The 17,343-nt window shown below is 38.6% G+C and overlaps 1 protein-coding gene across 5 annotated transcripts; it reads left to right on the top strand.

Annotated features, from left to right (window-relative positions):
* The first annotated feature begins 681 nt into the window (after window positions 1-681).
* Prdx4 (peroxiredoxin 4) lies at window positions 682-16,809 on the top strand. Of its 5 annotated transcripts, none has more exons than XM_076562840.1 (8): window positions 682-1,131; window positions 6,543-6,660; window positions 7,498-7,614; window positions 9,428-9,550; window positions 11,293-11,423; window positions 14,237-14,271; window positions 16,004-16,081; window positions 16,699-16,809. In XM_076562840.1, the coding sequence occupies exons 1-7, from the start codon at window positions 930-932 to the stop codon at window positions 16,043-16,045; spliced, it is 768 nt and encodes a 255-aa protein (XP_076418955.1). In that variant the 5' UTR covers window positions 682-929; the 3' UTR covers window positions 16,046-16,081; window positions 16,699-16,809. The 5 variants fall into 5 exon arrangements, with proteins under 5 accessions (XP_076418955.1, XP_042124829.1, XP_006973316.1 ...); XM_015992165.2 differs by lacking the exon at window positions 682-1,131 and adding an exon at window positions 2,854-3,236; XM_042268895.2 differs by lacking the exon at window positions 16,004-16,081.
* The last annotated feature ends 534 nt before the right edge of the window (window positions 16,810-17,343 follow it).

The raw sequence follows: 17,343 nt of genomic DNA, 5'->3' as shown, positions 1-17,343 counted from the left end.
CAATAAAAGGGCAGCTGTGGATACAACCTGAACCACCAGCAAACAACAATAACAACCCAAATCAGTGTTTCCAGAAACAAATGTTGAACATGTGGAGAAGTACCTATGTAGTTCATCCAGAGAGCTAAAAGGACTCCAACACATGTGTAGACCACAAAAAGCCTGGTGCAGTAACTGAGAAATTATTTAAGTTACTAGGCAGAGGGAAGAAACTGGACATGATTAGAGCCTGCACTCTGAGATCCATAGTGGAACCTGTAAATGTACCCACAACAATATCAGATACAGATTCCACAGGATATATTGCAACTTTGCAAATCACGAAAAGATATACACTTTTCTCACAGTGTCAGTACTATGTAGGGCCGCTTTAGAAGTAAAAAACCGTGTGTGGGCAAATCAAGTTAATATATAGACTTAGGTGACCATTGATTAATATCTGTGATATTTAGAACCACCCCCTCGTGTGTGATGGTATTTCATTTTTAATGAGTAACTGACTCTAGCTGGATGGTAGGGGCCTTGAGGGTAAGGGTGGCCTTAAGGGGGGAGGGGCTTAAAGGCCCCCACTTCAAGCTTCCTGGTGGATGCTACTATGACATCATAATGTCTGCTCAAATATCATTGGCTGAAAGGCCTCAGAGCAAGTGACACTCAGAATGCCAGCTACCAAGAGATTTCAGAGCAACTGAGGGACACGGAGTAGGTGGCAGGGAGGTGGCTAACCTGGCCACTCTCCCCAGTGGGCAGGGGCTTTACTGGGGCCCAGCTGGTGAGCAGTCCCTGCTACCAACTGGGTCACCTCAGCTCAGCCTAGGGCAAACAGGTGTAGGGATATATCACTCTCTCCCAGCTTTTTTTTTTAATTCAAACTAAGGGGCCCAACTCAGGGCCTAGAATTCATTAAGGCTAGTGGCTGTTTTACAGTCATGGATCACCGCAGCCGCCCCAGATGGGGCATAGGCCTTAGTCGAGTCTCTGGGACTCAAATCCGAGCCCCCAGGATCCCATTTCCATTCCATGTTGAGCAGGAGGCTAGGGAAGGAGAAGAATGGGAGCGAGAGCTACTACGTCAGAGACCTATCATCTATGGACCTCCAGAAAGTGAAGAGCTACAGGAAACTGTTATGAGTAAGTATATTCTCCTCTCAGCCCAAAGATGGGGGCCGGGAGCTGAACAGTGAAGCTTCTGGGAACTGAACCCAGAATCTCCTGGACATATGCTTTAAGACTGAGCATTTCTACCACCACCACCACCACCCCCCACACCCCCCACACCCCTGCATGCACCACATTTGATTTTTAAAACATACACACTTGGGACACACTTAAGTCACCAAACTATCTGTTTGTCCTATAATTCCTGCTCGAAGAGAAAGATTGACAGGACATACCGCTTTTCAGATTAGACCCCTTTATCTCGGGGTTTTCACCAAACTGAAAAAAGGCTATGTCTAGAGAGGAAAATCATGGAACTACATTAATAGATGACACTGCAGGGAAAAGAATACTAGACGAATAGAGTAATATAATGCATGTCAATTGTGCATTGGGAAAGTATGATGTGAAAGGATTAATGGGTCAAACATGGGTAGAGGAAGGGAGACCAGACACAATAATGGTCCAGAGTCAAAATTTTTGTATTAAAGATGGAATTAGGGGGCTGGAGAGATGGCTCAGTAAAGAGTGCTGGCTGCTCTCCCAAAGGACAAGGGTTTGATTCCCAGCACTCTCATGGCAGCTCACAACTCTCTGAAGCTCCAGTTTAGGGGATGTTTCAATGCAATCCTCTAGCCTCTATGAGCCCCAGGCACACACACGATACATAGTCACACATACAGACAAAACACCAATTAAAATAAAATAAAATGGCAGGTGGATATCTGTGAGTTCAAGGCCAGTCTGGTCTACAAAGTGAGTTCCAGAACAGCCAGAACTGTTACATAGAGAAACGCTGTCTTGAAAAACCAAAATAATAATAATTAATAACAACAATAATAATAATTTTTAAAAAGATGTTAATAGAAGGACCAGCAGGGTCTAAAATAGAGTTGTGGTTAGGAGTGCATGAAGGCAGCGCTAGGTCATGTGAGCTGACAGGTAACATCACAATTCAGTCTTTGACAAGCTAAAATGGAGGGACTGCCTCTAGGCGCCAGGCAATCACAAAAAAATGGTGGCAGGGCATGCTGTAATATATCATCTGTAGGAGAGGCAATGCAACAGAGGGAGAGGGTTAGGTGGTTAAATGGGTAAGTGTGCTTTTGTACCACACTAGAAGGAGTTTCTTACAACTTTTCACGTCTTGACTGGAAAATGGAGTGGTGAATACACACCACGTTAAATTCATCACACTGGTACCCTAAGTGCACGCAAATATAATCTCTCAAAAACAACAAAATGTATGAAGGTGACTTTCATTATAAGTATAAATTGCAGCCAGGCGATGGTGGTCGCGCGCCTTTAATCCCAGCACTCGGGAGGCAGAGGCAGGGGAATCTCTGTGAGTTCGAGGCCAGCCTAGTCTACAGAGGTCCAGGACAGCCAGGACTCCTGTCTCAAAACAATAAATAGTACCTATTACAAGTCCTCCACAGGCACATAGGTTATGTTGAACTTCTGAAGAGATGGAGTGAGGGGGGAGGGAAGGTCTGTTATAGAGATGGACATGGAAGCACACCTGCAAGGACTTTGGTCGCCAGAGCTCTGGAGAAAGTCACCACCCACCTCTGCAAGCGGCTTTTGATAAGTTGGGAAAACACTTTCAGCTTGGTCCGCTCTATGGCGCAGGCGCAGGCGCAGAAGCGCGTTGGGGGGAGGGGCGGGGCCTGCGCCCACGTGGCGGGGGGGGGCGGAGTGGGGCGGAGCAAGTCTCGCGAGGCCGCGCCCTGGTTCGCGCGGTCTCTAGCGCGCCGTTTTAGCCTCTTGACGGCGGCGGGGGACTCCGAGCTTTCTCTGAGGGACGTGTTTTCGCGCTCGCTCGGTCATGGAGGCGCGGTCCAAGCTGCTGGACGCGACGACTCCGTCCCGTCGCTGGACTCAAAAGGTGGTGCTGTTCCTGCCCTGTCTGCTGCTGTTCCTATTGCGGACCGAAGCTCTGCAGGGCTTGGAGACCGACGAGCGGTTCCGGACCCGCGAAAATGAGTGCCACTTCTATGCTGGTGGACAAGTGTACCCGGGAGAGGTGTCCCGGGTTTCGGTCGCAGATCACTCTCTGCATCTAAGCAAAGCCAAGAGTAGGTGGTGCCCTGCGGAGGTTGGGTGTATGGGGCAGAACTCGGGGATACTTAGACCCTTGTCGTGGATGCTATGAAAGGGTGGGGCTGGAGTTGGGCCGCACCCCCAAGGCTGCTCTGGGTCCACCCAGTTGCCTTTGTGGGTGTGAGGATGTTGGTAGATTCTTGGTATGAAGAAAGAGATGGTTTCCTCCGACCAGATTTCGGGAGAGGTAGCGGTTACCCCTAAAGCCACAAATCGGGGTGTTCCTAGTCCCGGGCTCACAGGCGTAGAGGATGTTGTGCAAACTAAAAGACTTCCTTAAATATCCGAAAATGCCTGCAGCAGTCCTGCTTTTTTCAGGGAAGAAAGTGCATTGATAAGTTGAATAATGATTCACAGAAAGTTTGATTAAACAGAAAAGTGGCTAAACAGAATGTTCAGAAGGTCAAACTTTTTCATACCATACAAAGATTCTTATTGAAATTCATTTCCCAAAAATTTGTAGAGTTAGTGGGTATTGATGTTTCAAAAAGAATGAAGACTTTATTATATCGAGTATTTTGGAGGGAAACTGGGGTTGGGGGTGGCAGTGGCACAATTAGGTTGATGGTGTCCTGCCAACTGCGCTTTTCAATATTTGTCTTTCTGTCCAGTGTTTGAAGCTAGTTGCTACTCAGAAAAGACACGTCAGACTAAGTAGATACTGTGAAAGTTGAGGCCTGCTGCATCTGGATATTAAGATTGCCAAAAAGAAGTGACCAGGGCATCCAGACAAAGGCCCTCCCTGTCTTTTTTGCTTTTCCCAAACCCACTTTTCCTGGGGATTATTTGACATTCAGTAGGTGTATGTTTGAATTTTGGCTGTTGCAGCACATTATGTCCTAGTATTCAGTAAAAAATAGTTATACTTGACAGTTTGCAGTCTGCTTTTTGAGCATAGGGCCTGGACAGATCTGACAGAATGGCTTCAGACTCCTACTTCAGCTTGCAGAGAGCTGGGACTACAAATTTGCCTCATCATACCGGGCTACTTCACAGTTAGGAACCTCCAGAGATAATACGATGTCGCTACCACATGTAATGAATGAGAAAAGCTATTTTACCCCCTTAATCATTTGCGGTTTCATAGTACAAGTTAACTACTTTGAGATTGTTTTTAGAAAGCCAGTTTTGCTTTAAAAAAAAAAACAATAATATTTCCAAGTCTCATTGATTTCACTTGCCTGAGGAAGATAGTCTGAAATGTGTTTATTCCAATATACTTCCTATTGGAAATAAAGCCATTCCAAAGCCGTATTTGGAAGTAAAAAAGAAAAACTAGTAGTTATAATAGCTTTCTGTTTACCAAAAATATTTCAAATTTTTATATAGTTGTTGCATATCTATGTCATATACAAGCTGATCTAGAATTGGAGAAAATGAGGATTTTTACTCATAAAGGAAATATTATAGAGCATTTAAGGTTATATTTTCAGGTCATTTTAATAACATGAAAAATGTCATAATTTACATTTTCAATGGGAGGAAAAGATGAGGATGCACCATGATCCAGATTTGTGTTTGGAAAATGTAGGAAAGATCAAAATGTTAACAGTAGTTCAACTGATGATAGAGAGACAAGGGATTTAAATTGTATTCGTTATTCTTCTCTCTGTTTACCAGAATCCTTATGCTAATGCATATTTAAGACATTGCTGTTTGTTTTGTTGAGACAGGATCTCTCCATGTAACCCTGGCTGTCCTAGAACTCACTATGTAGATCAGGCTAGCTTCGAACTCACAGAGGTCCACTTGCTTCTGCCTCTTGAATGCTGGGGTTAAAGGTGTGCATCACCATGTTTTTTTGTTTCATTTTGTTTTTTAATAGATAGAGAGGGCTGCTTTTGGAATTGTATTTAAAAATCTTAGCAAAGTAATTTCAATTACTACATCAAAACCAAAAATTTGCAAACATCAATTTTCAGAACAAGATTTATTTTCCTGACATGGTTTTTTGTACATGTAAAATTCTTAAGAAGTGTCATAACAGATTATTACAATTATTATAACCTCTTTCTTATTTAAGCATTTGAAGTAGTGAATATAAAATATACAAACGTTAGCAGATTTCTAATTTTATCTTCTGGCCTTTCTTAATAAGATCAGGATTATTGTGCCGGGCGGTGGTGGCGCACGCCTTTAATCCCAGCACTCGGGAGGCAGAGGCAGGCGGATCTCTGTGAGTTCGAGGCCAGCCTGGGTTACCAAGTGAGTTCCAGGAAAGGCACAAAGCTACACAGAGAAACCCTGTCTCGAAAAACCAAAAAAAAAAAAAAAAGATCAGGATTACTTATATTAGGTAGTTCTGACTCAAGGTAAGAAATCACATGTTATAAACTTCACAAGGAAATTCATCTTCAATTTGTCTCTGTAGAGCAACTGTTAGTGCTGGCTTTTACACAGAAGTATAAGGTTTGAGTCTAGAAACTTTAGTTCAACTTGGAGGCAAGTATTGATCTTAGTATATGTAATGGTTTTGAAAGTGTTATTTGAATGTGTCAACAGCAAGAAGGGACAGAATTATCAAAGGGTGCTAGCTAGAGTTACAGCATGCCCTTACAGGACAGCAGCACTATTGAATTTGCTTCAGGTCACTTGAAACCTGTTTCAAGTGGAGTAAGTGGTGGTGGGGGTGCTGGGGGGGGTGTCTCCTTTTTCATGATCTGGGATAACTTAGAGGGGCTGAAGTAAAATAGCCAGTATTTAGTACAAGGATAAGATGTAAGACTTTATGGGCATAGGCAGAAACATTTTTATTTCGTTGAATTTATGTGTGTTAATAATTATAGTAACCAGGAAAAATCCCATATGTATTTTCACTTCCTATACTATATGTATTTAGCATTTCCTTCTATTATATAAGCAAAAACTCACACTCATTCAAGAAATACTTACTTGTACCTGTTGCCCATTGAGACAGAGATTTTCATGCTATAGGATAGCTATTGCGGGATCCTGTCAGTGTTACCTGGCAGAGTTATAGGATAACTCCCACATTTTGTACCTTGAAGGTGTTGTGAATGAACACACAGCTATTACTACATCACCAACTTTTTAAATGCTTATACTTGCATTTCAGGGTAATTGGTTTCCTTTGTAATTCTATGTATCTTATATTCTCTAACAGTGAGTTATTGTTCTAAGTTCTCAGAAGTCTAAGCTTCCAGACTGCCAACAAAGTCCAAAGCTTTAGAAGCCCCAATTTTTAGTGTTTATTTAAAGCTGTCCTTTGCCATTTTAACAACTATCTTAGTGTTATAGAACATTATGTTTTTCTTTCTTAGTTTCCAAGCCAGCACCGTATTGGGAAGGAACAGCTGTGATAAACGGAGAATTCAAGGAGCTCAAACTGACTGACTATCGTGGGAAATACTTGGTTTTTTTCTTCTACCCACTCGATTTGTAAGTGATACATGCAAGTAAATACTAGTAAAATGCCAGTCTTTGTCATTTGCTATCTAAGAACAACAAACAGAATTTGTTTTTCAACTGATGTTTCAGAGAGGAGGAAGGTAATATCTACCATATATTTGAGTCCTAAAGACAAGAAAATAGATTAATAATATTTTAGCAAGTAGTTAATGTAAGAGTTAATACATGATTCTGTTTACTATAAAGGCTTTGCTATTTTTATTTGCTATATCATATTTTCCTGAGATTTGAACATTTTAATATTAATATCTTTGAGATATACATATATATATAATATATATATATATTAATTTTTATTGTGAGGTTCTTCAATTCTGACAGCATTATTTGGATGGCTGTAAAGTCAATTGTAAATTGTCTTGTAGTTACATCAAGGAGTTTATTTTGAAACATACAATTCTGAGAATGCCTTACTCATGACAAGAATCAAAAGCAACAAACAAACAAAAGAATTAGTTATCACAACCTCTTATTTTTTTCTATTTAAATTTTTGGGGGGTTACAAAAAGCAACTAATAAATTGATGAAATGGGGGTGCTGCTGTGAGGATGAAGGAAACATTGGTCCCATACTAATCAATTGAATTATAAGAAGGAAATTTGTTGAAATGCAATTGAGAACTAGAAATTCCTTTAAAATATTAAATGCTGTCTTAGAATTTCACTTGGAGAAAACTCATCTATCAGCTGTCCTTAAGGTGTGTTTTTATATACTCAGAAGTGTCTGTAGTAAGCCAAAACGCGTTTGAAAGTTCAGATGTGTGCTTATTTTGAGACTACTGACTTGTTTTCCTTTTTCAACTTTCAGCACCTTTGTGTGTCCAACTGAAATCATCGCTTTTGGTGACCGAATTGAAGAATTCAGATCTATAAATACTGAAGTGGTGGCATGCTCGGTCGACTCTCAGTTTACCCACTTGGCCTGGTCAGTGTTTTGCCTTAAGTCTGGGATAAAATGAGTAGATTTACTTCTTAGTCATGTGCAGATAGCTCTTAATATGGTAATATTATAATAATTATTATAATATAATTATTTGGGTATCCTTAATGTGACAAAAAATTAAAACACTTCTGTTACATAGTTGTCAATGTTCAATCATGAGCTTTTATAGTTTTCAAAAAGCAGTAATTTTTAAAAATTAATTTTAGACTACTGTGGCTAAAATAGAAGGATCTCTATGAATCAAGGTCAGTGCAGGCTACAAAGAAAGATCCTGTCTCAAAATACAAAAACAAAAATTTAGTCTAAAAAAGTAACTTATAAAAATGTATTATCATGAGAAGATATTTCACCTAACAAGCTGCAAAGAACTGCAAATTAAAAGGACAAGACATGCCATTTTTCCCTGTCTCATTGGCTAACATTGGGAAAAAAACCCTCGGTGTTAATAGAGGTGTGAAAGAATGGCATTTGGACAATAGACACATTAAAATGTTCAAGTATATAGGACAAAATCCAGTTGGTCTGAGACTTACAATATATATCCTGATGACCAATATATATTGGTAATTATATAAGAACATTATATCTACATGTTCATTTGCTTTATCTTGTTATCTAATGAAAAAGTTATACCATTCCAAATGATTTAGATGTATTTTTCTTTTTTCTTTTTTTCAGATTTATTTATCTATATAGGAGTGCTCTATCTGCACGTATACCTGCATGCCAGAAGAGGGCATTGCATCCCACTATAGGTTATTGTAAGCCACCATGTGGTTGCTGGGAATTGAACTCAGGACCTCTGGAAGAGCAGACAGTGCTCTTAACCACTGAGCCATCTCTCCAGCCCTCCAGTGTCCTTTTCTATGGGAATCTGGGGGTTGTGTTCTTAACTAGATAACTTTTATACTAATACTAGCCAAGGTTTCTACTTAGGTATCAGAACTGGGGCTGCAGACCTCCAGAGCAGTATTTTTGTTTCTGTTTTAATTTTGCTGCTATGTCAGTGTCATTCCATGGGTTAACAGTGCCCAAGTGCTATAATTTCATGTTACAGATACTTAAATCTGAAGATTGATGGATTTGAGATTGTGACTAAGTTCCCTCATTGCTTCCCATGGAGTTTGTATTTCTTGGCCTTGCAGAGCAGTTAAAGATCTTCTCATTGCATCCCACCTCTCTTTCAAGGCTTTGTCTTGTGATCTGTTCTAAGACTTAAGACACACCCTTTTATTATAATGAAATCCAGTATTATATATAATTAATGTATGTTTAAAAAACTTAAAAAATCCTAAGTCTTTCTGAGCATGTGGCCCATGTCTTTAGTCCCAGCACTGGGGAAGCAGAGGCAAATAGATCTCTGTGAGTTGGAGGTCAGCCAGTTATCCTATTTTGCATACCTAAACTATACACCCTATCAATTTTACTTCTAGAAGGTAGGTGACAGAGAAGTACAGAAGGATGAGCATATAGGATGCTTTCAGCAATGTTTATAAAAGAAAAATGCAATCGGTTTGATGTCTATCAGTAGAGATCAGTAAAATATGGTATTTTGTACATTAAAATGTCATGTGTATCAACATTTAGTACTTCTAGGATGTGATATACTACCCAGTAGTCTGCTTTTGTTATAAAGGGGATGGATGGATAGATAGATAGATAGATAGATAGATAGATAGATAGATAGATAGATAGATAGATAGATAGATAGATGAGTTTTATGTACTTTCATGTGCGGAAAGAGTTGATTTTTAATATGTCACTTATCACTGAGAGATGAAGTCTTCTATTACAGGATTAATACCCCTCGAAGACAGGGAGGACTGGGGCCAATAAGAATTCCACTTCTTTCGGACCTGAACCATCAGATCTCAAAGGACTACGGTGTATACCTTGAGGACTCAGGCCATACTCTTAGGTACCCTTCTTTGGTTAACATTTTGAAAAATCTAAGTACAAGTATAATCTTCCTAGAAATATGTGGTACTTCTGAGTTAGGAGATAGATATTTTGATCAAAAATACTATTTTGCGCTATTTGCAGGAATGTTACAGTCTTTAAACTGTTGATGACCTATTTAATCTAGAGTTGCACACTGTTAGAGCTTGAGGGCTTTGATAGCCCCTCTATTTACAGATAAAAGTAGCAGATGTGTGGATTTCTATGAATTTAGTCAGTTATAGAATAAGTTAATAGGAGAGACCAGACTTGTATCTGGGTTTCCTAACCTCTTCACTCTTTTTTCCTTTTTTCTGAAATGGCTCTAGTAATGTTTTTCTACTGTGTCCTTAGTGCTTTGCAAAACTACCTTTGGAAAGACTAAGGCAGTTCTCACCCAGCAGCCTTTTCAGCTTTTTTGGTTTTTGATTGTTTGAGACAGTATAGCTCTGACTGTCCCAGAACTCACTCTGTAGACCAGGCTGACAGCTTTTACATGAGCTAGTAAATACAAATAGAATTATTTGATAAAAAAGGGCAATTTTAGCCTTAAAAAGTTAAAAGTTGTTGAACGTTAACCAAGTAATATTACCTAATACTGAATTTGCCCTTTTATTTTGATTAATAGCTTTTTCTTTTTTTAGATAGGGTCTTAGCCCGCTCTGGCTTTGATTTGAACTACATAGTTAACGATGACCTTGATCTCCTAATTATCCTGCCTCTGCCTCCCCAAGTGCTTGGATTATTTAAAGTCAGATGAAGGGTTTTTTTCTCCTTCAGAGGGAGGGATTGTTTGTTTATTGTTTTCTGAAACAAATTTATGGAGCCTTGACTAGCCTGGAATTGGCTGACCACCAACTCACAAAGATCTGTTTGCCTTTGCTTCCTCGATGCTGGGAATAAGCCACCAGATAGATTAAGTTTTTAAAACATACATTAATTATACATAATACTGGATTTCATTATATTTTTATACATGTAGATAGTGACTGTATCTTAATCACATTTTACTCCCCATTATCCACTCTTGTCCCATTCCTGCTGCTCCTCTCCTAATTATCCTTCTACTTTGATGTCCTTTATGCATATATGTGTAGCCCAGTGAATTTAAGTAGGGTGGTTTATAGGATCATGAGCACCTTACCAGTGGCTGAAAGAAACAACCATTAACTGCCTAAAGATACACAGAGGAGGCATTAAGCTCCTCTACTGCTTGCTTATAAATCCTGAAAGATGGGAGGAACCCCTCATCCCAAAACAGGGATCTGTGTATCTTTAGGCAGTTAATGGTTGTTTCTTCCAGCCACTGGTAAGGTGCCCATGATCGTATAAACCACCCTACTTAAATCCCAAACAAAATCCCAAAACAGGTTTTTAAAATTAACTGTATGTGTGTATGTCTGTGTGTGGATATGTGCCTTCAGAGAGAGGCATCAGTTACCTGGAAGGGAGTTAAAGGCAGTTATGAGCTGCCTGAAGTGGAGGCTGGGAATAGAACTTGGGTCTTCTGGAAGTATAGTATGTGCTTTAAACTGCTAAGCCAACTCCCCAGTTCCTCAAAACAAAATTTTCAAACTACGATTTAACAGTGCTAATCCAAACGTATATAATTTGGAGGATAGGAGTTTATGTGGCAAAGAGTAGTACTGGTGACTATATAGCAGAATACTTACCTTAACTGGGAAGCAATGGAATCACCTTTACCATCCCTGTGCTTTACAGAGGCCTCTTTATTATTGATGACAAAGGAGTCCTAAGGCAGATTACTCTGAATGACCTTCCTGTGGGTAGATCAGTGGACGAGACACTGCGTTTGGTTCAAGCATTCCAGTACACTGACAAGCATGGAGAAGGTACCCTTCTTTTACTCTTCTTTTTTTTTAAACTTTATTTTTTTATTTGACAATGTCATATATGTTTTTATAATGAATTTGGTCTTTTTCATTCCTCATTACCCTTTTATCTATTTCTCCCACCAAAACTCTTCTCCTTTCTACCAAGCTCCCTCCTACTTTTGTGGTTTTATTGGTGGTGACCCATTGAGCTTAATTAGGGTTGCTTGCATGAACATGACTGGGGGTGGGGTTATTTTCTGGATCATGGGCAACTTATTAGTAGCTATATCACTGAAGAAAATGATACCCCCCATTGAATGCTTCAATGAGGAGTGGGGCCTATGCTCCCCTCCCCTTATCCATGAAAGAATGTTGACATGCCCAGTCTTGTACAGGTAACCATAACTGCTGTGAACATGAGTACAACTGTCATGTCCAGATGACATAGTTTCCTAATATTCCTCCTCATCCTCTGTTCATCTGCCAAGATGTTCCCTGAGCCATAGAGATATAGATGTCTTCTTTAGGGCCAAGTACTTAACAGTCACTTATTCTCAGCACTTTGACCAATTATGAATCTTAACATTAATTACATCCATTGCAAAAAATAGTTTTTCAGATGAAGGCTGAGAGCTGCACTATCTTTTTGTACAAACGTGAGACATTGTTAGAAGGCTATAAGACAGCATGTCCATGGAGTAAAACAACAGCAAGGATCCCTTATAGGGCTTATGACCTCCTACCCATCTTTTTTTTTGTTTTTTAGTGTGTGTTGTCGGGGGTGGGGGGTGGACAGAGGCATAATTTAATTTCTTATCCCAAATGTAATTTGAATGCTTCCAACATATTCTGATTATGGTTCTCATTTTAGTAGATTTCTTTTTTGGTTTTTCGAGACAGGGTTTCTCTGTGTAGCTTTGCGCCTTTCCTGGAGCTCACTTGGTAGCCCAGGCTGGCCTCGAACTCACAGCGATCCGCCTGGCTCTGCCTCCCAAGTGCTGGGATTAAAGGCGTGCGCCACCACCGCCCGGCTCAGTAGATTTCTTTTAGCAAGCAAAATTGTTAATTTAAATGTTTTATCAAAATATCACTACTATCTTCTGCTTACTGTAGCAAGATATAAAAACATTCCTTATTTGCATAGTCCCTTTGGATAAACTCAAAAAAGTTTCTCCTAGAATTTTTAAAATTATAGTTCGATAAAAAATGTAGTACCAATATGACAATATTTAGTAATATAGGTTGTGTTTTTATGTTTCATTATTATATTTAGCTGTTTAGTTATTATATTACTGTATTGTAATGAACTCACTTAAGAAAGTGCTGCCGTCAGGCTGGCCTGTAGGTAAATTTCTGGGGTATTGTCTTGATAAATGATTGATGTTGGAGTGCCCAACTAAACGATAGTAGTGCCACCCTTAAGCAGGTAATCCTGGGTGCTATTAAAAAAAGCAAGTTGAGCAAGCCATGGGAACAAGCCAGTACATCACTCTTCCATGGCTGCTGCTTTAGTTCTTGCCTTAACTTCCTGCCTTGACTTCCTTCCAAGATGGACTGTGATGTGTAAGTGGAATAAACCCTTCCTCCCCAAGTTTCTTATGCTCATAGCATTTAATCACAGCAGTAGAAACCCTAAGACATTGCTTAAATACTTGCCCAGTCCCAAACTCTACATCTCAGTGAACTTGTTAGAATGGCCATTCTGATTTAACTTTTTAAGTTAATGTAATCCTTAGGATTATTCAGTATCACATCAATAATCTAAGCATTCCATTCTTCTCAAGTTTCAGTGGTAGCTAAATAGAAAAAAGTAAAATTTTGCTAAGGTAGAAATGTTCTATATACCTTTAAAATGTAATTGCTCAATTGAGTGTGGTAGGTCAGACCTTTAATCCTAGCACCCAGGAGGTAGAGAGAGGTGGATCTCTGTAAATTCAAGGCCAGCCAGATCTACATAGTGAGTTCCAAGCCAGCCACAGCTACAGTGAGACTCTGTCTCAAAAAAACATAATTAAACAGTAATTATTGAGAATAGATCTTTTTAAAATACGTGTTTGTATTAGTTAATATGTCTGTGTGAGAGTATGTCCAGATGCCTGCAGGGGCCAAAAATCACATCCCCTGGAGTCAAAGTTATAGCTGGTTATAAACTACCCAATATAGATGCTGGGAACCAAACTCAGGTTCTCTGAAGAGCAGTATGCACTCAAGCACTAGGCCAGCTCTCCAGCCCCTGAGAGTAGATTTTAAGTATTACTTCAAAAACAATGATTTATGGGAGATGATAGACAGGTTTGTTATTTTGATCCAATAATCCTACAATGTAGGCATATATCAACCATACTCTGTACCCCAAAAATGTATAATTTGGCTAAATTTGGGAGTATAGAAAATATAGCTCAGTCCCTGACTCAGCACTTTTCTAAAGTCTGTTAACAAACAGCACACCTTGGCAGTAGCACACAACTTAGCAGTATATAAGCCAGATAATCTTATTGATCATGTATGTAAACTCAAGAGGATGCCTCACCTAGACCTTTTAGTTCATCAGATTCCCAGATCTTCCAATTTTATTATAGATACCAATTTATTTTTCATATTGTAACTGCAAGCAAGTATAATTGGTAAAATTAAAATAGATAAGCTGCCTCCTAATAAACTCCAGGAATAAAATTCTTTAGTGTTAGCAGACAAGCTAACAGTATCCAAGTGCTTGATAGTCTGGAAATGTTTAATATGATTTTTTTCTTTCATATGGAAACAGATTCAGGAGTTGCTTAAGAAAATTAAACTGTTTTTAACTGCCTTTTTCTTATTTTTGTTCCTTTTAGTCTGCCCTGCTGGCTGGAAACCTGGTAGTGAAACAGTAAGTCATGTTGATCTTGTTGTTAAAGGCATGGCCAGAGCCAAAAATGTATGCCAACTTTAATCAGACTGTCCTGATTTCCAAAATGAAGTAAACATTGTTAAGCAGAAATCAGACTGCAGACATTCCTTGGGCTGGCGGGGGAGTAGCTAAATTCAGAGAAGTCATAATATGGATAATATTGTGAATTTTAAAGCTAACTGTCCAGAGAAATACACTGTTTAAAAAAAGGAGAAACCAAAAGGGCAAGGTAGAGATGTAGGAGAATAAACTTAGAGGCTGTGTATGGAATTTCTTCCTGTATTGTGAGCCAAGAAAACAGTCCTGAGCCAATGTCTCTGCATAGGAGAAAGCTTTGAAGAAAATCTGGTTTTAATGAACACTGAAGCTAATGGTCTACTCCCTGTCATTTAAAGAAAGAAAAGATTCAAACAAATACACTTCCTCCCTTACTGGTACACTTTATGAGCAGTCCTTGAAGTAACCTTTGAATAGAATGATTTGGAAACTTGAATGAACCTTTTCTTAAATAATATCTGAAATCTTTCAAGTTTTTAATCTTCTGAAAATCAAACAGTAGTTAGGGAAAAATACTAGAGGAAAGAAGGAAGAAATTTTCTTAAAATAGAAGTACCATTAGCCAGAGATAGTCAAGGGTGGTAGGTCATGTTTTACCTTCAGATGTACTCCTTTCTCTTTTTTGAACATGGATCCTACATTAGAGCTTTGCCTTTGCAGTTTTTTCTTAAAAACATATTACTGTGCATTGTATGTTTATATGATGGGGGCTGTGCATGCCACCATGTGGATGGCAGAGGACAGCTTGTAGAGTCTGCTCCCCTTCCACCTTTATGAGGGTTCCAGAGATCATCAGGTTTGCAAGGCTTTTATCACTGAGCCTTTGATGTTCTTTCTGCATTGCCTCTGTGTGGTTGGCTGGCTCCTCCTCTTCACTCATATTTCAGCTAGATGTCATCTTGAAAGTCTTTCCACAGCACCGTATACCAGCCCCATTTACTATCCCATCAGCCTGTTTTTGAAAACATTTACCAGTATAAAGATGGCAGAATATAAGTCTGAAGACAGGGGACATTAGTTATCTAGTTTGTTAATGCATACTGTCTGGCTAATAGTTTAAATAGTTGTCATATAGTAAATGTGTGTCAAGAATGACTAACCCCAGAAACACACACATGGAATTATTTTGGTCAACTTAAATTAAACACAGTATATATACTAACACATGTACATTTTTCTGGAAATCCATGGTTTTCACCAGATTCTCAAGAAGTTTATGTCCTCTAAAAGTTAATCTCATAAGTAGCATATTTTCTGAAGTGTATAATATTTATCCTATAATACTTTTCCTAGTGAATATATATGTTCTTGGGAACTTCCACTGATTGTTCAGGAGCTGAATACTTAGAATGTATCTGCAATGTTATTTTTCATCACAATTGGTTTGATATATATCTGCATGCAGAATTGCCTACTATCTTAAAGGAGAAATGCTTTTTAAACCAGTAGTTTCTGAATTGTAATTATATGTGTAAGCCTGTACAATCAACTAAATATAAGAACCTTATGGAAATTTATTATTTAATATATCTAGTGCTTAACATACCATTAATGAATTATCTTCATGTCCTCTAAGATTTTCTTTGGAGGAGTTTTTCTTTCAGAGTATTTATTCACTGAATTATTTATCTGTGCTTTTTTTTTCACTTTGCAGCTTGAGATTATAAAGCACTGCATTCTGAGCCAGGCTAGGTGATATAAACCTGTAATCCCAGCTACTTAGGAAGCTGAGGTAGGAGGATCAAAAGTTCATGGCCTGTCTAGGCTACACATGAGTTCAAAACTAAAATAGGAAATACAGCATGGTTCTATCTCAAAAAAGAAAGCAGTAAACAGAGCTTTAGATTCAGCTCAGTACTAACACTCTTAACAGTTGAAGGACCCAGGCAGGGTTCAACTCCCAATACCCGAAATACCTTTAAAAATTCATTTGATAAATCCTTAGTAAACACGCTGCCTTCTTTTCAGGTTATTGTATAACATCATCTAATCAGCAAACACATTTTAAAATATGTTAAAAATCTGTGGCCATGCTTTCAGTGTGTTAAATTAAGTTGGGCCCAAATGTGCTATGAAAGCTTAGTAGCCAAGAGAAGAGCTGTAAATAACTTTTGGGTTGCTTGAATATAGATGATGTTAATTCATTGAGAAATATATTATTTGCTTCTTGGGATAGCTGAAATTAGTAGGTAGGACAAATCTAGTTTTTCCTAAACATAGTACATAATTTGATTTGGTGTCCAGAATTAATGGTTACATCTTTAGGCAACAGGAGGGTAATTAATGCTAAAGTATTCATAATGTACTTTGGCTTTTTTAAATGAATAATTTCCTTTTCTTTTTAAACAGATAATCCCAGATCCAGCTGGAAAACTGAAGTATTTCGACAAACTGAACTGAAAAATACTTCAGTTTTGATGTTTGGACCTTCTCAATAAAGGTCACTGTGTTATTACCATATTGGGTTGCCATTGTGTTTTCTTAGATAATATCAAAAATCTGTCATACTCCAAAGGTATTTATTGTTGAAGGTAGACATTAAACACAAAAAAGCATTCACTTTCTAAATTAAGGAATAACAAATTGAGTCAAATTCATAATCAGCATAACTGTCATTTATGGAGTATTTACCATGTGGCAGGCATTGTATTAAGGAGGCCTGACACATTTTATTATCGCAACTGTTATTATAAGATGAGGAAAGAAACTCAGGTAAATTACCCAATGTTAACATATCTAGCTAGCAAAGGCTGCATTAGACTTTGAACCCAGACAAGCTAACCCTAGTATGTGAGCTCTCAACAATGCACTGTAGCTCACATGTCTGCAAATCTTTGAGCATAGAATAAGTTGTGAGCACCTTCCGCAGCATCATGTATGGATAGCTGACCCCAATAGTTCAAGCTCACTGATCTGTAATAATACAAAGCTTTCTGGCTCCATCCTTTCTCTAAACTCACATTTTCAATTTAGGTGAAATCTAACAGTAGTAGC

Source organism: Peromyscus maniculatus, chromosome X, assembly GCF_049852395.1.
Source record: "Peromyscus maniculatus bairdii isolate BWxNUB_F1_BW_parent chromosome X, HU_Pman_BW_mat_3.1, whole genome shotgun sequence".
Lineage (NCBI taxonomy): Eukaryota > Metazoa > Chordata > Mammalia > Rodentia > Cricetidae > Peromyscus > Peromyscus maniculatus.
The sequence above is the reverse complement of the archived record's forward strand: the minus strand, read 5'-3'. Positions and strand labels throughout refer to the sequence as shown.